Raw genomic sequence first — 24,189 nt, forward strand, 5'->3', positions numbered from 1 at the left:
GGATGATAAGGGGAAACACCCGTTTTTTGAAAAAGCACTGACAGTACACAGTTTGAGAAAGCAGTTCCAAGATTGGTAAAAGGTGTGTGAAAGTTGTATATACAACTTCTTCCTGGTCTTCTTCCTTCTCAATGTTTCTAAAAAGGAAGGAAACATACCTTCTGTAAATCTTACAAACTGAAAAACACATCAGTATAATTTTTTACACTCAAAAGGAAAAGCTCTGAGTAGTGCACGTGTGACAACTCTTCAGGGTTAGCGTTCATGCTGGCATGCATCAAAAATATGAATCTGTTCTGTAAATGTAAATATAGTTAAAAAAATTTGAATTAGTTATCCCTTTAAAAAGCTATTATGACAACAATTTTTCTGGGTAATTTTGATGGAGCAGGTTTTTGCATCTTAAACCAGTAAAATTGTTCGAGATTCACACAAATACATTATTTACAAGTGAAAGGAATTTCTTTTCCTAAATTATCAAAAACAAACTGGAGAATTTAGTAATTGAAAGCTCTAGGAGAGGAAGGAGAAGAAAAACATAGATAACACAAAACTGCATAAAGAAATTTATATCCCTGGCAATTCCCCCCTATTTTTCTCCAGATGCAATTAAATCTTAATATTTAATGCTCATCAATTCAATGTAAGCAAGGGGCCATACATGCTGGGGTGTAATTAGGTCAATAAACTCTGTTAATCTGCCCACCATATTTTGGTCACAATAAAGATCCATAGATCTGAAGGATGCAACACTACACCGTGCTTTGATTCCTCTGTCTATTGGTATTGTACAGATGGATATTAAAATGAACCCTGTGATCATAAAGCAGAACAACATACTTTTTGATACGATGTTGTTTCAGCTGTGTGAGCATCTTCTTGGTCTTTCAGTACTTTTTGTGTATCAGTATTGAGAGCCTGAAGCTGCTTTATCAGCTCAGCCTGCTGTGCTGTATGTTCAATGTTTTGCCTGTAAAGATTCTGCAGCTCCTGTAACTCCTTCCTATGCAAAACAAGCAATAAAGAGAAATTAAGAAAAAGAACAACAATGACCTCCGTTAAACAATTTCATTCAAATAATTTTATTGTAGATAACGAGCTTCCTATTTTCATTTATTTTTCTGTCAATTGCCTTACAAACACTAGAAGTTACATATAAAATATTTATCACATACTTTTGTGAAATATCTACAAAACAGTTAAGTTTCAAAATGGAATGCCTTTCAATTTCCCTCTAATGCTCTAACTGCTCTAAAAGAAATGGATTTTCACTACTGCATCAACACTTTCTAATCAATATTCAGTTAACTCTTTAGCAGTAAGTGTCAAAATGTAAAATATTTAGAACACATAGACTGTAAAAAGAGGTTTGGGTTGGTTTTTTTTTTTTTTTTTAGCTAGGATCATCAGAAAAAGATAGAAAAGTTTTTCTTAACTTGCAAAGTATGTGTAAAGCAAGTCTTTTCTGAAGTGCTTCTTCTCCCTAGACACACGATGTATGTCTGCTGGTAAATTACTTTTTGTCTGCAGGTACAGCATAGTGCAACAACCATAAGGAAAGTAAGTAAATTTCGGTGTGTATTGTACAACATAATAAAAGCTCTATAAACACAATAATAGGAATCCTGCTGTAATGCAACCAAAGGAAAGAACTAGTATAATTACTGCGCTTGAGAACTTTACTGTACTGCCAATAGATCTTATGAATTAAGGTGGAAACAAAGATCATGGAATCACGGAATCTTCAGAGTTGGAAGGGACCTCTAGAGATCATCTAGTCCAACTCTCCTGCTAAAGCAGGATTGCCTAGAGCACATTACTCGGGACTGCATCCAGGCGGGTCTTGAAAATCTCCAGAGAATGGGACTCCACAACCTCCCTGGGCAGCCTGTGCCAGTGCTCTGTCACCCTCACCGTAAAGAAGTTTTTCCGTATATTTGAACGGAACTTCCTATGTTCCAGCTTGTGCCCATTGCCCCTCCTCCTGTCACTGGGAACCACTGAAAAGACTCTGGCTCCATCCTCCTTCAACCCACCCTTTAGATACTTGTAAGCATTAATAAGGTCTCCCCTCAGCCTTCTCTTCTCCAGGCTAAAGAGTCCCAGCTCTTTCAGCCTTTCCTCATAAGGGAGATGCTCCAATCCTTCAATCATCTTAGTTTTCCTACACTGGACTCTCTCCAGCAGTTTCCTGTCCCTCTTGAACTGGGGAGCCCAAAACTGGACACAGTATTCCAGTTGTGGCCTCACCAGTGCAGAGTAGAGGGGGAGAATGACCTCCTTCGACCTACTGGCCGCACTCTTCCCTATGCAGCCCAGGATTCCATTGGCCTTTTTGGCGACAAGGGCACATTGCTGGGTCATGGATAATTTACTGTCTACTAGGACCCCCAGATCCTTCTCCTCCGAGCTACTTCCCAGCAGGTCCATCCCTAATCTATACTGGTGCCTAGCATTCTTCCTCCCCAGGTGCAGGACCTTGCACTTGCTTTTATTGAACCTCATTAGGTTCTTCTCTGCCATCAGTAACTCTTACTTACCATAAACAAAGATTAAAAACTTGGAATATTTTCTGTAACACATGTTAAAAGTTCAGGTGACTCCATTAACCCCTTTTCATATGTTTTCTACTTAATTCCTTATTTAATTCATGAGCAAATTTCACACAAGTATTACACACACACACACTAAAATGTTTATCACTCCGACTAATTTTCTTCCTTCCTTCCTTGAGGAATTTTCTTAGTGATCTCCAACATATACACAACCTCTCTGTGCCTAGAATTGTAATTAACAACAAGAGTTATCACTACATTTTTATAATACTATTGGGGATGTCCAGGCAAAGATTAGCGTAAAGAAGGCAAGCAGCAACAGCAACTTTGTTGAGAAACCGCAAAATGACAAAGAAACCATTTTAAGGGAACTTTCAAAAAAATATTTAAGACCCATGCCGCTACTTAATATGTTGATTATTCACTAAAGGTACAACATCTGAATAATTATATAAAAATTGAAATTATACGTATCACAATAGCACATTCAGACAACGTAATGTTGTTAAAAAAGCACTGTTTAATAAAGCCTGTTAACAGGCCAATACAGGCGAACACTTAAGGACATACTTACTTAAGAGTATTTAAGTTCTACTGTTCTCAATGAGATGCAAAGTAGCTCCTCAAAATTAACCACGGTAGAGGTGCATTAAGGACTCTTTATGTAACAAAACCAAAGTACAACTACAGTATGTATTTCATATGTACTAATTTAATACTGTTCACAAGCACAGCAGCAGAAATAATGACATAGTGATAAATTAGCACTTTCCAACACCCTGTACAACAGGCTTTCAAACAAGCACTCATTTCATTTCCCTGACTGTGAAAATATAGTAGAAACTGAGATATCTTTGCACTGCAGTTAAAACACAGATGATATTAATTTTGCACAGGTTCTCCAATCAGATCTTCATTTTGTTGTGGAAGGGGAAAACATGGGATAAGGTTCAATCCTCAGATACTGCTGGAAATGTTGGTAGTAACTTGGAAATGTTGGTAGTAACTGTTGCCAAAACCACTCTGCTATATTGTTGCTCTTTAAATTAAAGCAAAACATCAATGCAGCTATCTGTCTGTCACCTGAGAATGCACAGTATTATGTGTTCCCTAATGGTCTGTCCACAAAGTGTATTAAGGTCAATGGGAAGCTTTTTTGTTGACTTTATCAGGCTTTGAGTCATACCCTAAAGGGGAGGGTTAGGGGGGAGCTAAACCCTGCAGCTACCCAAGAACTGCAGCAGTCAGAACACATGGTTAATGTTTGCTCATGATAAATTCAAGGCCTTTTAAACATAAGGAAACACAATCACAGTTCCAATATGCCACATTTTAAAAATCCAACTTTATTTTTTCATGCACATATCCTAATTTGCTTTTTCTTTTCTGAGTGAAAAGTTATACAAACCAAAATAGTAGCAATCTGAAAAATTCCTGACACACAGAAATAATCAACCACTGTACTTGCAGTCGTATGCTACAGCTGCTTTTATCCTCTTTAATGAATGAGGTACTATTTTTACATTGTAAATCCACATGGGGAACCTTCTTTTATTTCATTTTTAAACAAGGAGGAAATGATGCTCAATCTTACCAGGAATTATTCAGCACCAATGGTGCACTACAAATAAATTCACAGAATGAAGCACTTCTGATAACAGAGAAGCCAAGTCGGTGAGAGGAGCTTTAAACTAGGAATGGTGGGGGACAGAGATGATGACCAAGTAACAAGTGAGTCAGCTGTGGCCCGGGCTGGCAAGTAACAGGCACAGGTTGGTGTGGACAGGAAAGACTTTGTGATGAACAATTCAAGCCTCAGGGAGGACCACCTCAAGCATATGCACATAAATATGGGAGTGCTGATAGGACATCCATCAGTATGGGAGAGGGTTTTAAAGAGTCTTCCTGGAAAATAAGCACCACCATGTGCTCATCTGAAGTTGTTCTTCAAATGCACACAGCATGTTCCCGTGCAGGATGACAGGAGGAATCAGAGATCTGTCTGCAGTTGCAGGGGTCATTGGGATCATGGAGACAAGGTGGGATAACTCACACATGACTGGAGTGCTGCCATGCGTGGACACAGGCTCTGTAAGAAGGACAGCCTGGGATGGCAAGAAGTTGTCCTTTATTTGAAAGAGTAGTCTAAGTGGATGGAACTCTGCCATGCGATGGACAATAAGCCAGCTGAGAGCATGTGGGTCAGGCATGGGCAGACCAATGCAGATGACATGGTGGCTGCCTGCTGATCCTTTCTGATCAGGAAAAAGAATGAAGTCCTCTTCAGAAAACTGGAAGAAGATTCATGTTTGAAGGCCCTTGTCTTCATAGGGGACTTAAATCACCCCAGTATATGCTGGAGGGATAACACAGCAGGGCACAAGCAATCCAGGAGGTTTCTGAAGTGCTTTGATGATAACTTACAAGGAAGAACTGGTCAGAGATATAAAGGTCAGGAGCATCTTTGTCTGCAGCAACCCTGAGATGACAAGAATTCTGGATCCCAAGAGGAAGAAAGGGAAAAAGCAGGATCACGACCCTGGATTTCAGGAGAGCAGACTTGTACATTTTCAGGAACCTGCTTGGGAGAATCCAGTATAATACTAGTTCGGAGAGAAGAAGACCCCATGAGAGCTGGTTGATTTTCAAGGATCACCTCCTCCAAGATCAACAGCAGTCCATTCCAATGAGCAAGAAGTCAAGCAAAGGTAGCAGGAGGCCTGCATGGATGAACAAGGATCTCCCCTGAATAAACTCAAATGAAAAAGGATGGATACAAGATGTAGAAGCAGGGACAGGAGACCAGGAGGAACTTAGAGTCATTGCCTAAGCATGCATGGATAGGGTTAGGAAAGCAAAAATCTGCACAATATGCAGCCAATTTCAGTAGTTAGAAGAGACACAGCTAAGAAGTAAAGTTACTGAACAAAATTGCTTCTGTTTCATCTCAAACCAGGCACCTTGATAGGCTGGACAAATGGGCTGACAGGAACCTCATTAAGTTCAACAAAGGGAAGGACAAATTACTGCCCCAGGGGGAGTAATAACCTCATGTACCAGCACAGGCTGGGGGGTGACCAGCTGGAAAGCAGCTTGTCAGAAGGATCCTGGTGGACACCAGGTTGACAATGAGCCAGTAATGTGCCCTTGTGGTAAAGGCCAATGTTATCCTGAGCTGCACTGAGAAAAGCATTGCCAGCAGGGGGAGCAAGGTGATCCTTCCCCGCTATTCAGAAGTGGTAAGACACATGTGGGTACTGAATCCAGTTCTGACACATGGACATACCAGACTAAGTCCAGTGAAGGACCACAAAGATGATGAAAAGACTGGAGCATCTGCCATACATAAAGGGGCTGGGAAAGCTGGAACTGTTCAGCCTGGAGAAGGGAAAGCTCATGGGGATATTATCAATATGTATAAATACCTGATGGGAGTCTATAAAGAAGACACAGACAGACTCTTCTCAGTGGTGCCCAGACACTGGAAAAGAGGCAGCAGGCACAAAGAAAACACACATGAAATCCCAGTTAAACATAATAAAAATGTTTTTATCCTGTAAGAGTGGTCAAACACTAGAACAAGCTACCCAGAGAGGTTGTGGAGTCTCCATTATTGGACATACTTGAACTCGACTGGACACCATCCTGGGCAGCCTGCTGTACCTGATACTGCTAGAGCAGAGGGCTGGACCTGCTGGAGCAGCAGGACTACACAATCTCCAGAGGTGTCTGCTCATCTCAACCACTCAGTGACGCTGTGTGATTCTGCTACTAATTTGCTTGCAGTGTGTTCAAAGAGAATATACAAAAATCAACCCCATGATAATCAGCAAAACAGTTACAAGATAAAAATAAATGTCTGATCAAAATATTTATCAATATGCTTACTCAAACAAGCAAACTACTAAGCACTCCACAAGAGACACCTGCCTGTCACTGCATCAGTGTAATGATGTCAAATCCTAAGTAAAGTGATACTTTCAGGCAAGCGTGTAATAGAAAAAATAATAAAAAATTAAAAATTGCATGTAATAAAGGCAATGAGTGGCATTTAAAATATATGTGCCTATATACACACCTGTTTATGTATGTATAAATGCATCTATAGGTACATACACAGATACATAGGAATATATACATCCACATGGAAAATATATACATCCACATGGAAAATATATAAATTATATGTGGGTGTGTACATGTACACATACAAGTAGGATATATGTATACAAATATGAGCACATATTGATAAAATCTTGAGATACTGTACACTCTAAACAAACACAAATTTAAGAAAAAAGTCACCATCAGCAACAGTAATCAATAAAACCCCAATATTCTCTCAGCTAAGCACCAGTACTGAAACACCTACTACCTCTATTTTTTCCCTACCACCCCCACTCTCCCCATAAACAAAAACACCAATACACTGAGAGTATTTAACTCCATTTAACATTGACGCCACCAGATATTAGTCTAATCTAATACCTCATGACCAATACAATGGGAAACTAAGAAATTTACAGAAAGTGAGCTGCACTCTTCAAGTCACAAGGAAGAGCCTGCTATGAAAATTAGTCAGGGTTTTCTCAAGTCGAAATAGAAAAGCACAGCTAAATTATTTTGGCCACTTAAGTAAGATTACAATAACCTTACTAGATTTTTGCTTTAAACATTGCAAGGTTGACACTACATGAAGACACTACAAACTGGACTGCAGCAAGATTTGACACTTTATCCTGCCAATAACAATATTTAAGATTCATACTATTGTTTAGGGTAGAGATAGCTCTGGTGCTCACATCTGACAAAAGTGTGAACTAAAGATTCCTCCTATCCTTAAGAGGATAACATTAAAGAAATGCCCTGCACGTACCAACAGTTTAAAAATAAACTGTGGTTTCTCAGACATGGAAATGAAAGGAGTAGCTACTATCACTCCAGAAGCTATATAACTGTGCTGCAAATAGAGTTTATGCTCACCACACCCACCACTTTAGGTGATGCTGTTGGCTTTGTTTCATCACCACAGTTTTGGTGAAGACACTAGGATGCTGAGTACCTCTGCTACCCCTGTTACCAAGGGAGTATAAGAGGGTTTGGGATAATTCAGGGAATCTCTAGATTCCATTACCTGTAGTTTAGAAATACAACACAGTGACAGGCACTATGAATTATGGCTTTTCAGGGGAATCACATAGGTAGTATGAAATGGTTTACAGCACACAGCAAAGAATAACCTGAAAATCCCAGAGCAGCAAAATAAGGGCTGAGGAGACTGCGTCATAATTTACAGCACGGAGGTAAACAGCAACAGCAGTGGGGTGAGGAGGTGCAAAAATATCCAAAACCAATATTGTTACAAAAGAAGTGGTTGTAAAGTGATGAGGGATAGATTTCGACTAGAAACTAACCAAAGAAATGAAGTCATGGCACACACATCCAGTAAGAACAGAGGGGAAGAAATTCTAATTCATTTTACAATAAAGATTACTATATTCACAAACAGTTCAATATTTTCTGAATACCTGTTACAGCAAGGCTCAAGCCTCAGTGAGTCAAGCAAACCTCTCCAGTCTGATGTTCAGAGTTCCACCAGAGCTCCGTGCCAGTGAGACAGACACCACTGAGTGCTCAGCAGTAAACACAAAGTTCTAAATCCTGATATTTAGCATAATTTTAAAACAAAAATCACAAAGATGGACTGAAGTTAATCTTCAAAAAGAAACAGCAAGATTTAACGTTCTTCAAGATCATGACAATGGAAAGGCTACCAGGAACTCTAAACAGATCCAGAAAATCAGTGCTGAATACAAACATGAAAAATATAACAAGGAAATGCATTTCACAGCTACTTCAGGAGGTTGAAAGTAAACCCAGTGAGATTAAGAGTGCTTTGCAAAAATAAAGCCAGCAAAGAAAGGTGGTGGCTTCTTGAAGACATCTGCTGTGCAAGATGGATCCTGTAAATACTGTCTGTTCACTGGTCTTGGAAAATTTATCTTCCACACCTCAGAAGTATGTGACATACTTTAGCTGACAATGGGAGGGATTTTCAAAAACACCTGCTATTCTGTAGGGTCAGATTGAGACTGTAGTACTTCAAAATTTTGGTCCCTGCTAATTTGCTGGAAAAGACTGCCCCTTAAAGAAAACAGGTCTCTTAGTATCTACAGACATATTTACTGTTAAACTGAAAAAACCTTCCTAACAAACTGACAAACATACAAAACAGAGCAAGAAGTTATGATTGTACAAGAAACAGAGCACCAGAACAGTTTACACGTAGACCCTTAGAGACCTTCTTTTCCAATTGATTTCAGCATCTACTGTAAAGATTTCAGACAGTATTACCAAGGTGTCAGCTGAAGGAGTATGGATCTGGACCTGTTTATGCTGCATATGAAAGAAGACACCAAATGAAGCCAGTTTCCTTTCCTTCTTCCTCCAGAGATTGTTTCTAATAATTATGACTATGCTCCTGGTCTGTTTTCAAAAAAGGGGAGGGTTGGGAAGGCAGACAGGCAGCAGACAGGGATTGAGAGACAAAGCAGCGGGGAGAACAGAGAGATTTGCAAATCAGATTGTCTTTTTCAGTGCTAAAAGTTTGAAACTGATGATGGGAAACTGGAGATAGTAAGGGACATGAGCTATTTTCCATACTATTCGTCAAAGAATTTTCTGGCAGCATTCAACATGATACTTTTGTAAGACTAAATTTTAAGTAAGAATAACTAAAAAGAAAATATTCATTAAAAAAAAAGGAAAACCCAAATGCCTCAATCACGAAGTGAACACAGTTCTAAGTTCTAAGATAAGGAAGATGAGAAGATGTAAACACTTTACTTTCTCCTCATATTTTTTCCTTTAATTCTGGAGTTGTCGCTTTCATTAACTTAAGTAAGAGTTTGGGGTTTGTCTACATAGGCATTCGCTTATTATAATAACTTTTTTTTTGCCATTAAAAACAACAGAAAAATAGTTTTATCTATGTAGTGACACCTTGGGAAGATAAGGAGAAACTTCAGTATTCTGTACTACAAAAAATACAGAATAGTTAAAATTCTTAGGTTGTATTGCTGCCTACTGAAACTGCTGCCCAAAACCGTGGATTTTATATAATATAAACTATTTATCGTAAGTCTTCTTTTTTCATAATAGAAATGCCAGCAAGAAACTTGCAGCCAAAGACAGTTCCTTACGAAAGATTTGCAGACATTGAATTACAATGATACTGATCAAATATATATATATATATATATATATAACATGTCAATTATAACTCACATACAAGTAATACGGAAAAATACTATAATTCAGCGTAATGCCAGTTAAGTACCTAGGAAGGAAAACATTTGAGCACATGGAAAAGCATACATGATCAGTTTGCGAAACTCTTCTCCATAAATTTAGAAGGTTGGTTGTATGGAAAAACATACAGAAAGACATCAAACACTTCACAATAAGTATGTTGTCCATCTTTATTACCTCAAGTTCAGACCTTGTGTTCAAAAAAGTACTTATTTTAATCATATATTTAAATGAGATATCTGTGACAAATTTAAGATCTTGTTTTGCAGTGAATAGCAAAGAATAAATTTTAAGAATTTTAAAGTTCAATTAATAACTTGGTCTGCAATATCTAAACTGCAACCAACAAGCAGTACCTTTGCAAATCTTGTTTACGAGACTTTAAAAATATCGTCTTTGCTGTCCCGAATCCCTTCACACATACATATAATTCTGAAAATAATTTCAGAAGATAATAAAGCCTATTAGTCCTCTGATGATTTTCAAAAATTCCCATGATGCCCTCTTTAAATGCAAATCCCAAGCACAAATACAGATTGGGTGGAGCATGGATTGAGAGCAGCCCTGAAGAGAAGGACCTGGGGGTACTGGTGGATGAGAAGCTCAACACGAGCCAGCAATGTGCAATTCCAGCCCAGAAGGCCAACTGCATCCTGGGCTGCATCAAAAGTGTGGCCAGCAGGTCAAGGGAGGTGTTCTCACTCTCTACTCCACTGTCGTGAGACCCCACCTGGAATACTGCATCCAGCTCTGGAGCCCTCAACATAAGAAGGACATGGACCTATTGGAGTAGGTCCAGAGGAGGGCCACAAAGATGATCAGAGGGCTGGGGCACCTCTCCTATCAAGACAGGCTGAGAGAGTTGGGGTTGTTCAGCCTGGAGAAGAGAAGGCTCCAGGGAGACCTTATAGCAGCTTTCCAGTAGCTGAAGGGGGCCTAAAAGAATGTTGGAGAAGGGCTTTTTGCAAAAGCATGTAGTGATAGGACAAGGGGGAATGGCTTCAAACTGGAAGAGGGGAGATTCAGAATAGATATGATGAAGAATTTTTTCACTCTGAGGGTGGTGAGGCAGTGGAACAGGTTCCCCAGAGAAGTTGTGGAGGCCCTGGAAGTGTTCAAGGCCAGGCTGGATGGGGCTTTGAGCAACCTGGTCTAGTGGGAAGTGTCCCTGCCCACGGCAGGGGGTTTGGAACTAGGTGACCTTTAAGGTCCTTTCCGACCTAAACCATTCTATGATTACATACAATTTCCCATTAAACTTGCCTATTTGTATTGACTTTTGAAAATCAAACTGTTATACGTTTTAAATATGGAAATAACAAGGTGTAATTTTTCCTGTAAATATTTCAACAAATACTAGGATGACAATTTAGGTTAGAGTCATCAAAAATCATATTTCTGTTTTTTTCCCCAAAAAGACTTAGATACTGACTCCCTACAATAGAATTATTTATGCTTGGAAAGCAAAGAGGGGTGTCCATACCAACGATTTCTGCATCCCAACTGCCACTTTTCAGGCATAACCACAGTTTGAGGGAATATTGAAGGGAATATTTTTCTAACACAGGAGTGATAAACACTGTGTATGCCTCTGAAACTAAGAAGTGAAAAATGGACAATTTCCAGACAACCTACTTAAAGTTACCAATTGTCTTCTGCCATTCCCCTCATGTTGAGGAATTCCATAGTCCAGTCAATTCATATAATTCATTCCATTCTTAATTTCTTTCCCACAACTCAAATAATGCAGCACTAATATTCCAGATTCAGCGTAAATAAATGGTATGTGAGACCCAAGATAAAGCTTAAATCACTGCACTTCAAACCTTTAGCACAGGCCTACGTAGACTTTTTCTGACTTGGCAGATTTGACTTTAACTTAAAAGTTAAAGTTAGGCTTAAAGCTTTTCCAAGTTTAGGGAATTTAGCCTCTCCAATTAAATGTTTATGTCACTAATCATATGGGTATCTTGTTACTTTCAGTGGAGATTGGTAGTTCTGTGACCCAGTGCTAATTACAGAAATGTAATTTTTAAAGTCCATCCCTACTCAAAAACTGATGATAATATACCAAGAGTCAAAATATATCAGAGAGAGCCTACATAAACTGTCGTCTACCAGTAGACTTCCAAAAGCTTTACATCTTGCGGAACAGAATGTTATGAAAACACACTTTTGCACAAAAATACCTCTAATGCAAGATACTGCTTTGTAAACAGAACAACAGTCTTTTTGAGAAGATTCAGACTTAAAGGCAATGAAATAATGAAATACTTACCTAGCTCTGATCATATCACAATCCTTTTGGGAGAGTTCTTCCTGTTTCACAGCTACCTGAGACGATAAGTTACTGCATATACTGTGCAACTCTTTCATTTGTTCTCTTGCCTCTGCTAAATCAGTTTCCAAATTCTGCAAAGAAAGCATTTGAAGTGAATTAAAGTTAATGTGTAAAAAAGTTAAAATCTACTATGTGTGTTATCTATGTACATAGACATATGGATGTGCACATACACACATGCATATATTTGTTGTGGTCTAAGCAAATATATATAATTACATGCGCATACACGTGTGTATGAAAAATGTGAAATGAGAAAAAAGGTATATTTCAAATTTTAGGTGGCCACCGACTCTTTATCGTAGGAAGTTTTCTTTAATTCATTTGCTGCATGTGGAAGGGGAATCCTGAATCCAATCTTTGCAAAGCAACAGTATACTATTTAAGTACTGAGCCTTGTTTTCTGCGTAGAAATTTAACAGAAAAAACCTACTCCTAATAAAAAACAAATTTGTTGTTTTAATTTTTCCAAAAAATGCACAAAATTGCACACATGAACTAACAATCATGGACACAGATTCATTTTTAAGACTGCTGCATAAATCTGCTATGATTTTGCACTTCTAATTCACTGGAAGGAATAGTTTCTTCAGGAAAAAAAAATAGCATACAAGAAAACTTCTGGAAATGCTCACTGAAACAATATAAACTTGCAATAGTTTGTCTTTTACAGTAAGCCTTACTGTAGAACTTAGTCAGCAAAGTGTGAAGGTATATCTGGGAAATATAGCAGCAAGCCAGCTTACTCAAGCAAGACTTCAGTCTCTACATAGTGATCTTACTAGAGTTCTCTAGAGTTTTAGCAGCTTAGAAGAGTACTTCAGTCCTTAAGAACCTTCATATGACTATTCTCCCAGAGTGTTTTGAGGCAAGAATGGAAATAGAAATATTACATCAATATCTATAGCAGAGTTTCAGAAAATGCCAAAGGCCTTAGGCCTGCTTTGGCATTATGCTACTCACAGACACAATCACTTGTTCTCAGTAAGGCAAATACTCCACGATTCTTCAATAACTTAAAATAAATGCCTCCTAGTAGAATAGCATCCCTAATCTACTGCCAACAGTAGATTAGTTTATCTTCCATTTACATACAGACTTAGTTAAGGAAATAAAGAAATGCATATTTTTCTCTCTCAGCAACAATGCCTCAAATATTGAAGGTATCAAAACATTTTTATAACTGAAACGCAAATAATTAATTTTGTCTCTACAAAAATAGCATAAAAATGTCTTACACATATTTGCATATAAGAAGCGTACCACAGTCACATTCTTTGAATTTGGACAAGAATGATCAAGTCCTGTTAAAAACAGTAACATTAATGTGAGGAAGTAGCAAAATTAATGAGTGATTGATGTAGGAAAACAGTTTCATGATAAATCTCAGGCTATATACCTGGTGTACCCAACTAATGAGTCATCATTCAATCTCAAAGGCTGGTAGCAAAAAAAAATTTTTTCTCAGATAAAAAAGATTTCAGAATGATGTTCATTCTATCAACACATGAAAATGTTGAAGTGTAATAAGGTATTTGTAACTCGCAGCCAAATAATATTAGGGTTTCTCCTCAGTTGTTTTTTTTCCACAACAGCTTAAAGTTATTGCATATGTGAACAAAATTGACAGTAGTTCACACTTTCTGTGAATAAATCCTATTGCCTATCTTTCACACCACACTACAGAGTTGCAGAGGATTTTCATGGTAGAAATTAAAAAAAAAAAATTGATCTTACCAATGCTTAAATTCCCACCATCCACTGCAGGGTACAACATAAAGAACAGGTAATAAATGATTTTGTCATAAATACAACTTTAGAAGTTACACAATGGCAGAATTAAAACCAGGAAAATAGTATCTTTCAGTACTTCACCCCATTTGTGATATACGTGACTTCAGATTTTAATTTCAACTAACAAATTAATCAGTTAATCTTTTTGAACTTATTTTGAAATCTTCACTTTTTTTGGAAATGTTACTAAAAGAGCAAAACACGAAAACAGGGACAAGGAGGGACTGGTTATATAAAGAGCTTATATACCAAAATACCATATGTTGAGACACTCAGTAGAGCTTTCAGACATAAATCAGAAATCTAAGATTAGGAAATAACCTATAATCTTTCACCATCAATTTCTGAGCATCTCCATTTTTTAAAATTACTTGGAATGATTTTTATCTATAACTATTTTTACAATCACTTGAGAACAACAATACAATTCCATTATTGAATTTGCTCATAAATTACTTTTTAAAAGCATTTCATAGACATGTTATAGTAGGGTGTATATATTAGAACATCATCTGCAGCCCAGTATTGTGTAGTGTGATAATGTCATGTTTGGTCTGGGTGGATAAGGAAATTATTATTTCCTTAATAAGAGCCAATCTGGCATCCATATTGATTCTTGAGTGTCAAGTACTAGAAATGGTGAATGTCAGGAACATAGGGATAAATTAATTCAAACTGAAACATAAAATTTTCAAGGAAATATTTACAAGGACAGTATATGTAAAAACAGTGAACTACAAAAATAACTTTTTGTGTCTTTACAAATTATTATTTTACAAAATATTGATAAAAAGCTATGAGGCAACACATTACTATTTCCTAGAGGTCAAACATAACATTTCCCTCTTGCAGACAGTATTTTTAATATGCTTCTCAATCTTGTAATAGTCTTGTGAGATAATTAACTTCACCTAACTCTGTCCACTAGCAAAGGTGTATAGTCACTTTGTCTAATATCACAGAAGGGAAAGGGGGAGTGGGGGGGATAAAAAAAAAGAGGCAGAAGCTGGGGCATCAGAGCTATGGACACATGCATGCTGGTGGTGACCTAAGAATGTCTCCAGTCACAGCCTCTGTCTAAAGCAGTTTCAGCCAGGGGGGTTGACGGGCTGCTCAGGGCCTTACAAAGTCAGGGCGTTAAATCCCCTAAGGATGGAGATGGCCTAACCTCCATGGGCCCCAGCCCCACTCCTGAGCTGTCCTCCTGGGGAAAAGGCTTCTCCTTATCTCTAGCCTCAGCTTTTCCTGTTTCAGCTTGTGCTGCCTCTCACCCTTCAGCCATGCAAAGGTGTGAACACCCCAACCGCATCTCCTCCACCCCCTCCTGTTGGTGCCAGAGATACTGTTGGATGGTCCCAGACCCAGAGCCATTCCTTCTCGCTGAACCAGCCTATTCCATAGCCTCTCCTTGCAAGGCAAGGTCTCTAGCCCCAGTGTCTTACCTTCAGCCAGTTTACTGATGTCTTTCTTGTACTGTGTCTAAAAATGGGTAAAGTATCTAGAGTACTGAGCAGAGGGGGTCTATTCCTCCCCTGGCTCTTGTGGCCATGTCCTGCTCATGTCTCTCTAGGCGCTGCTGGCCCTCAATGCTGCCTGGGTGCACAGGGCTGGCCCTGATGCAGCTTGCTCCCTGCCAGTGCCTAGGGCTGTCCCCCAGATCTGCAGCCCCTGTATGGCTGCAGGGCTCTGCCTTCCCAGGGCAAGACTCAGCATTTGTCCTGGTTAAGGATCCTGTTGACCCGTTTCTGCCATCATAACCCCTGGATGAGAGCCCTCAAGCACATACATTTCTCCCCAATTTGGTGTCATCTGCAAACCTGACGAGCATGCCTGCTGTCCCCTCTTCCAAGTCACTGAAAAAGATTTTAAACAAGACAGGTCCAGGATAGATCCTGCAGTATGCCACTTACTACCAGACTACAGAGTACTACCCGTTAACCACAGCTCTCTGAATCCAAACACACAAATAGTTCCTTTAAACATGTTGTTGTCCACCTATCCAGCTGTAACACAGTATCTTGCGTATAAGAATATAGTAAGACAGTGTCAAAAATCTTGCTAAAGTTAAGGTCAATCACATCCAAGCTCTCCTCTTGTCCACAGACACAATCATTTTATGACAAAGGACAACCAGGTTGCTTAGGAACGACTCACTCTTGGTAAATCCATGATTGTTTCTAGTCACTTTCTCAATTATGTGCCCAGAAATTACTTCCAAGATGACTTTCTTTGTGATTTTCCCAGGGACTGAAGTAAGGCCAACCAACCTTTGTTCTTGGATTATCTTTTTTATCAGGGATGTCCTCTGATCTCTACTACTTTTGAAAGATGATAGGCAGCAGCCTACGTCAGCCAACTCTCTCAGTACCCTTGGATGCAGTTCAGCTGGTCCAATGGATGTGTACTACCCACATTCTCTCAGGTATCTCCCCACTCATCCACTCTTAGTACTTCTTGAACTCTGCCTCTAGGCACAAATGCTTGAGGGAATCTTGTTGGAGAAGACCAAGGCAAAGACGACATCCAGTACCTCTGCTGTCACTAATCCACCCTTCTCTTTCAGCAACAGGCTCCCGGTTTTCCTCATTCAGCCTTTTACTACTAAAATAGCGCAAGAAATTCTTGTTATACCTATCATCACTTGCAAGTCTTAACAGTAGGTAGGTTAACACCATCCTTGAGTGCCCAGTGTTTCTGAACTCCTCCTTTCACTGTTTCCACTTGCTGAATACTGCTTTCTACCCCCATCCTACACTGGAGTTTGCTGATTAATTCCATTTAGCCAAGCTGGTGTCCTGATACATCCACTTGTTTTCCTGAGTATCACGGTGGACCATACGTGGGCTTGGAAGAAGCTGTCTTTAAAGACTGGATAATATTGCGAAGCTCTTTTACCCTTCAGTGCTGCTTCTCATGGGATTCCATCTACTAGTTCCTTGAACAAGCTGAAGACTCTCCTCCTTAATTCTAGGTCTGTACTGTGCTATTCTCCTTCCTTCACCTTCTCAGGATCTTGGTCTTCCCAATTTCATGGTCACTATAGCCAAGGCTGCCATTGATTATTATTTCCTTAATCAGTTCTTCCTTGTTTCTGAACAGCAGATCCAGCTGTGTGTCACTCCTCGTTGGCTCCGGAAATGCTCATCTCAAGTTACCTCTGTCACACTGTAGACACCACCTTGACCTGCTTGTGACCCCACTCTGAAACACCAACACTACTTATTCACTGGAATCACAGGGCTGTGATGAACCTTTCTCTCTTCAGCACGCCTTATTGGACAGGGAAACAGATACACTAAAAATTATTCTGACTGTTTTAATTGAAAGTGTGGGTAACCGATTTTCAGTAATTTATCCAAAACTACAAGCTCTGCATTTGACAACTTGAAAATTATTAAATCAGTTTAGTAGATTTTCTCCCCCAAGTATCAACAAACCAATCCTGGGAATCCTGCAATTGTTCCATAATAACCAGTCCAAAGGCCTTAATTTATAAGATCTTTACTTCCCATGTTAACAGATCTGAATTAAGCTCAAAAGGTTTCCATCAGCACAACAATTAGAAGTGTCACCAAAACCATTGAATTACTAGTGGAGGAAAAAAGATGTTTCTGGGCAAGGTGTTGATTAGATGGTTAATACATTGAATAAAACAGAAGGTCACGTAATTTGACAGTGTAAAAGAGCACAGCTTTGTAGTGTTCATTAGCCATGTAAATAAAAAGAATCCACTAACTAGATGTTTATATAAGCAGCCATCAAACACTTTGATACCATGTTTGTGGCTTACTACTTACAGGAATTTTAAAAGGATATGCCAATTTTCATCAGCAAACCAGACGAAGTATCATTTAAATAAAAGATACAACATTTTGTACTATGTATTCATTTGTTTCCTTTTTCATTTTATCATAAACAGTGAAAATAACTTTTTAATATATGATATGCAATAAGGTCTCCCACAGAGTGGAGCCCTCTGGAGGCTAGGACACAATTTATTCGAAACTGCAGTTAAAGTTTTAAAGTGTTCTTCCAAAACAACAAACATCAAGTCTGCTGCAAACAAATTATAGGTATGTAAATTACATATCGAGAAAAAAATTGTGAATTATAGCACTTTTAAGCTTTTATTATTTCACATATATATATTTTCTCTTAAAATACAGTATCTTTTATTTTTTAATGATTACATTTTACGATGACTATTTGAAGTCAGATTCCTGCTTTGCAACATCAATTTTTAAAAAGCTGTGGGTCTTAAGCGAAGGAATGTAAATGAATCCAAGTCCCCACTGGTAGATTTGAATATATAACTTGTTATTTAAAGAAAATAACTTGTAGTGCAAATGTCTGGAGAAGTTAATTCTGAAATAACATCCAAGAGTCCGTTCCATTTTGTACCTTTATTCTGGCATCATTGCCAGATTTTTCTGTTTTCCATTGTGCCTCCTGCTTCCTCAGTTTCTCCAGGTCATGTAGCAGGTCAGCACAGCTTGTATTTAATCCCTTATTTTCCTCCTCCAGGTTTTTTATAATCAGCCTGTTTTGCTCTTCTTTCTTCTGTGCACACTCCTCAGTGTCCTGTAGAACAGTACCACAAGGGCCGATAAACAAAAAAAGTGAGAACTAATCAGCAAATATAAACTGTGCAGTTTTACCCTCACAGCAGCTTCTTCTATATTTGATGGCCAAGGTCACCTGTGTACTTTTATTGGCCTCTTTCATGCAGGTGGAAGGGTCATATTTTTTAGCTGGATGACAGCTTTGATGAGTACACATTTGCAAAGAGCCCATTAATTGATCAAGCTGCCTTTGATGCTGTCCCCAGCTATTTTTGAGACCCACACAGACATATCCTCCCAGACCTCGGCTTTATCAATTAATAATGCCAGTCCCATCAGAATCTAATTACAAGAAGCCACATCTTCACACTCCTACTTTCTTTGCTCCATTTCCATCATTAACTATTTATCTGAAAGTTATAAAGCTTGGAGTCTTGGCTTTAAAGCATCTTCCTCGGAGTTGGTATGTGAGAAAACAGTAAGGTATAGCAAGGCCTAAGGCAATTTTTTCTCCAAGCTTGTCACTTTCTGTGCCACAAAGGCTGACATTGCTTAAAGAACTACTTCAAAGCTACAGTCTTATGAAACTATGTACAAGTCAATATACCTTAAGTTCTTGGCTTTTATCTTTAAATTTCTGGTTCAAGTTACTGAATTCATTCTTCAAACGGGCATTTTCCTCATCCAAAGCAATTTTTCTCTGTATTAAGTTGTTTATCTCCTGCTGCTGTCCTGCGAGTCTCTATTTTAAAAAAAATAAAAATCTGTTAAAAGACAAAAAGCAACTCTAAAAGAACATGCATGTACTGGATTTTAGAGCTGTGCATTTCAGACCTATGAAACGTAACAATCTGATATATGTAGTTTTATAGCATTATTTTCATTTCATCAGTACTTTAATCATACTCAAAACTGCATGAATATATGACACAGTAATGTAAATGAGGAACTGAATATCTTGCTGCTACTACACAAAATAGCCCATAAATGCAGAACTGAATGGAAATTATTCAGTAAAGCTTAGACAAAGACAGTCACTTGCAGAATTTATATTTGTGCTTATGGATTAAGAATACATTAGAATACTGTTCCACTTGCACTTTTAGCACACCAAAAATCAAGCCAAGAAGTAGAGTTCAAAATTCTTCAGAATTCATGAAGATAATGAGAAATAAATATTAAGTGAGGCAACCAAAAAGATTATGACACATAATAGTTGTAAAAAGGGAATTAAGTCTAACTGAATCTGCAGCTCAAGGAAAATAGTACAACTCTCTAATACAGACACAAGTTTAGTGTACCCACACACAGTAAAATCTCACTGCCACCAAAAAAACAACTTCAACTTTCTGTGTTAGATACTTGCATTCTATTCTTATGATGTTCATATTAAAACACCCTCACTCTTAAATGCATATTAGAACTCCACATTTTTCTTCACAAATCTGTTTTAATTCCATGTACTGTTTAGTCCCTTCCTTTCCTAAATCAAAATGTCGTTCGTCTAAAACATTTTCCTAACAGTAAAACTGTAGCTGTAGCAAGAAACAGATGGAACTCTGGACAAAAATGAGACTGCTTTGCCTTTAATACACAAGGTAAATGAAATGTGTCCAGAAACATAAAAAATTATCAACAAGAGGATATACCTTTAGATTATTCTACAGTACTGCTGATAACATACATAAGGGTTTTCAGCCTCCAAACGGTTAAACCTGGTTCGCATGTGTTACGGTTTGAAGAACCCACGACAATTTACTGTCACTCAGACAATTATTCTGTTACCCACTCCCCACCCACAAAGGGGAATCAGGGAAAAAACAAGGAAAGTAGAGGGCTGAAATATAAAGAGGTTTAATAGAATAAGACTAGATAATTAACCTTAGTAGTACTACAGAACCAATGTTGATCCTGATACCAATATAAAACACACGAGGATTATAGTCAGCCAATTCTGTCAGTGGGAAGCTGTGCACTCCTGGCACTGGACAGCAAACGTCAGACACTGCCAGTGCCACAGCTTCAGGAGGAAGGGAAGGGCTCAGGGGTCTGGTGCCAGGGCAAGAAGTTCTCAGGATCACAGCCATCAAGGGAGAGAAACACTCCTCAGCAAACTTCCTAATTTATATGGAATGTGACCTTCATGGTATGAAATAATCCTGTTGGCCAGCTTGGGTCAAGTGCCCGGGTCTTGCTCCTCCTCATCCCTGCACCAGGCCAGCTTGAAAAACACCGAGACCTTGAAATCCATACACCATAGCTGGCTATAAAGTAAATATTTTCACAAATTCAGACACTAGTCTTTTAAAAATGCAGTTTTCCCTAGCATTAGAAGAGACCTTACTGGAAAGTAAAATTACTGAAAGAGAAATTAATCCTGTGTCGCTCAAACCAGGACAACACATATGTCAGACATGAAAAAGGGTGAAAGTGTAGCTGAGAAAAATCATGTAAAACAATACATTTGAAGTCATATTCAACAACCATTGATTTTAAACCTACATGTAAGAATTACGGCAAAAAGAAGTAACTATGTCACCACCAAACACAAAGTAACTTCATCACGAGAAATAAGAAGGACCGGTATTACAGGTAGCAGCCCTGTGCACCCAGAGCACCCACACGGCATAGGAAAAGGGCTCACAAAGCGATAACCACAGAAGCTCGGGGCACTTCTGAGAGTCTGAGTAGCAGTTTGAGCACCAGTTTTTCCTCAAGATACACTCGCTCCTCTCCCTGCTCTCCACAAACAATTACTGGGCACAAACTAAATCTCTCTGCCTTTTCCACTGCACTACGTTGTAACATTTGACAACTAGCTTAATAGCCAATAAGATACCTTTTTCAATATTACCAGAGTTAAATCACATAAAAAGCATTAATTTCATGTATTTGATTATAAAACAAAGGTTGGCAGAATTTTTTTTTTATTAATTATTATTTATAACAGTAGTGATTTACTATAACAGTAGGCATGCGAACAACATGTTTGAAGACTTGCAGTGAAATTAATCTATATATTCAGCAAATGTATTAGTCATTAAAAATATAAATTACTATTTCTTCATGTGGATTGTATCTTTCCCTCCCTGTTTCTTTCATTTACTTTTTAACAGAGACCTTTGTTGTAACTATTTTCAAATTACTTTGAATGCCTGCCTCTCTTCTGGAGACTTCTTCACTTCTACACTTCACATTCCCACCTTCCTAACAAATATTTTTATTGTTCTATTTCTACTCCTACCACCATCTCCAAATCTTTTCTATACATTGTTCCTCCATATTTAGTAAATTTATTTTATCTCTCTGACCACTACTTCTCCCCACACACTGTTAGAAATACAGTAACATTTCTTAAAAATTAAAAAAAAAACATACCACACTACATAGCAGAAAACACGTCCAACCAAGAACAAACCCTGCAACCAGTTCAGCATATGTGAAAGGTAATGTAATCCAGCTAAATTGTGCAGCAAGTATTGAAAACAAACAACCATGAACAGATAATGTTTAGTAAATAGTGTAGGGAGGCACAAAGGATGTTTTTTCTAACACTAAAAATTTCACTTTAACAAGAAAAAAAGATTGTCTTTGTTGTACCTCATACTCAACAGCAGCCACAGCAGAATTCAAACTGCACTTTCCAACAGTGTTCTTTAAAAACATGGAAAAGAAAGTGAATGTGAACTGAAGAGAATGGAAAAACGACAACAAAAATTGAGACAAAAGTGAAAGAAAATACAGAAACCTCATATTCTCATATCTTGGGTTTTTGCCTCAGATGTCATTAATTCCAACCAACTAAGCAGACCAAAAAAAAAAAATCAGACCTAGTTTGTATTTAAAACAGTGTTTAATTGGTAATTTAATCTCAAACCTAGAGTGTCCTTGTTTATTTTTTATATTATAACTAACTCCCCTACAGCAACTCAGTCTACAGCACTGGCACTTTGAAGAGACTCCAGTCAAATTTTGCCTAAGGTTATAGATTCGTAATCATTCTTCCATTTCCTCCAAAGAAAAACTAAACCTGATTTTCAGATTCAGAAATTTATAAGAAATTTTTCTCAGAGACTTAACCCACTACATAAACCCTCTCAGCCTAATTTGTTATCAGCAAACATTAAGGAAAGGATAATGAAATTAAGAAACCTCCTCTTAACTAAGGACTCCCCCCTTTCATATTTTGAACCTACCAGACACCAGGCTCAATTCTCACTATTCAAAAAGCAAAATATTTGCTCTTCAGAGATATTATTACAGTTACAGGAACAAATTGTTGCTGGCAGAGATAATTTAGTTGCATCTTTAAAAAGGTATGAATCCACATTACCATGGAAAGCATCAGTTACTTTATTTGCCTCCCTCCCACTCTGCAGGTCCTCACAGAATTTCAGTAAGCAGCTCCTTTGAGTCTTTCTTGCAGCTCGTTACTACTTGTTTAACATTTATCAAGACAAAGTCTACACTTGAAGAATACCCTTAGAAATTGTACCTGTCTGAAAGAGTCTATGGGTTCTAACAGGTAAAAATTCACAAATACACACTCTCACAAAACCTCAAAGTGCAGCTCCATTAAGGTATCTAATTTTTGAGTACACAAGCTGCATCATGTTACTTCTTAGTTTCATTATACACTGTGCAGAAACCAGTAAGCATAGGTGTATTTGTGAAGAGAAATTGAAGATCTTTGTGTCCTGTTTGGAACGGGATGTTTTCCAGCAATTTGGAGGATGAACGGGACATGAAGATACAAAAGTACAACTAGCTGTTTCAAATGTTTGTTCCAAATTGCTGAGATGAAATTTTAAACTCAAATAAGCTACTTACTTTGCATACTTTGCAGGATAATCAGGCAGATTATCCTGAATCAGACTTGCACGCTAATTACTTATCCCCACAACTGACCCACTTAAGACTTTAAATCAATCAAAAGGCAAATACGCCACATCAATCACTAACCAACAAACTCACCTGAGCAGTCTATAAAGTTGTCTACTGCAGTAGTGAAACGGTTTAGGCAAGTTACACCTGCATGAAAAAAAAACTGCTATGTTTCAAAGCATTTTTCTTGGGTACGACTTTGTATGCTCTTATCTTTTCCTCTAAATGAATTGAACTTTTTACTCTCATATCTGCTCATTTCACATGCTTATAAAGAAGGGGAAAAAAAACAGAAGTATTACTCAGGAGCCTTGACTGGGTAGAAATAAGGGTCATAAAGAAGAATTTCTGAGATACAGACAATTAAGTAAATTATCATGTGCCTTTGCCTGTGCAGCTGTTTTTGCACTTTGCTTCCTCAACCTATGAATTACCTTGTATAATAGGAGGAAGAAAGTAAAGACTGATTTCTTACAGCAGAGAATACAAGCAGTGTTCTTAAAAGACTATCGTACTCTGGTAAGCAAATGAAACAGCAGAAAAAAAAAACATACCTCATCAACACATGGGGCAACCTCCCACATGAGGTTATTGTGAAGAACTTCACCAGGTAAAAAACTCTTATCAGGAGTTTATCTATTCCCACTGTATCTACTGTTTATGTCTAGATACCGCAAAAGACAGGCTAATGCTACACAAGAACAATCTCAACTTACATTTTGCATTGACTGCAGTCATACTT

The 24,189-nt window shown here is 38.1% G+C and overlaps 1 protein-coding gene across 1 annotated transcript in view; it reads right to left on the minus strand.

Moving 5' to 3' along the window:
• CNTLN (centlein) overlaps positions 1-24,189 on the minus strand; it is a 203,219-nt gene that overhangs the window by 137,394 nt on the left and 41,636 nt on the right. The window contains exons 4-7 of the mRNA XM_082497720.1: positions 19,171-19,305; positions 18,403-18,582; positions 12,145-12,278; positions 841-1,003 (exon numbers count right to left, since the gene is read on the minus strand). Of these exons, the coding sequence (XP_082353846.1) occupies positions 841-1,003; positions 12,145-12,278; positions 18,403-18,582; positions 19,171-19,305 (612 nt within the window). The remainder of the gene's footprint in view (positions 1-840; positions 1,004-12,144; positions 12,279-18,402; positions 18,583-19,170; positions 19,306-24,189) is intronic.

This window comes from Vanellus vanellus, assembly GCF_965231255.1.
Source record: "Vanellus vanellus genome assembly, chromosome: Z".
Classification (NCBI taxonomy): domain Eukaryota; kingdom Metazoa; phylum Chordata; class Aves; order Charadriiformes; family Charadriidae; genus Vanellus; species Vanellus vanellus.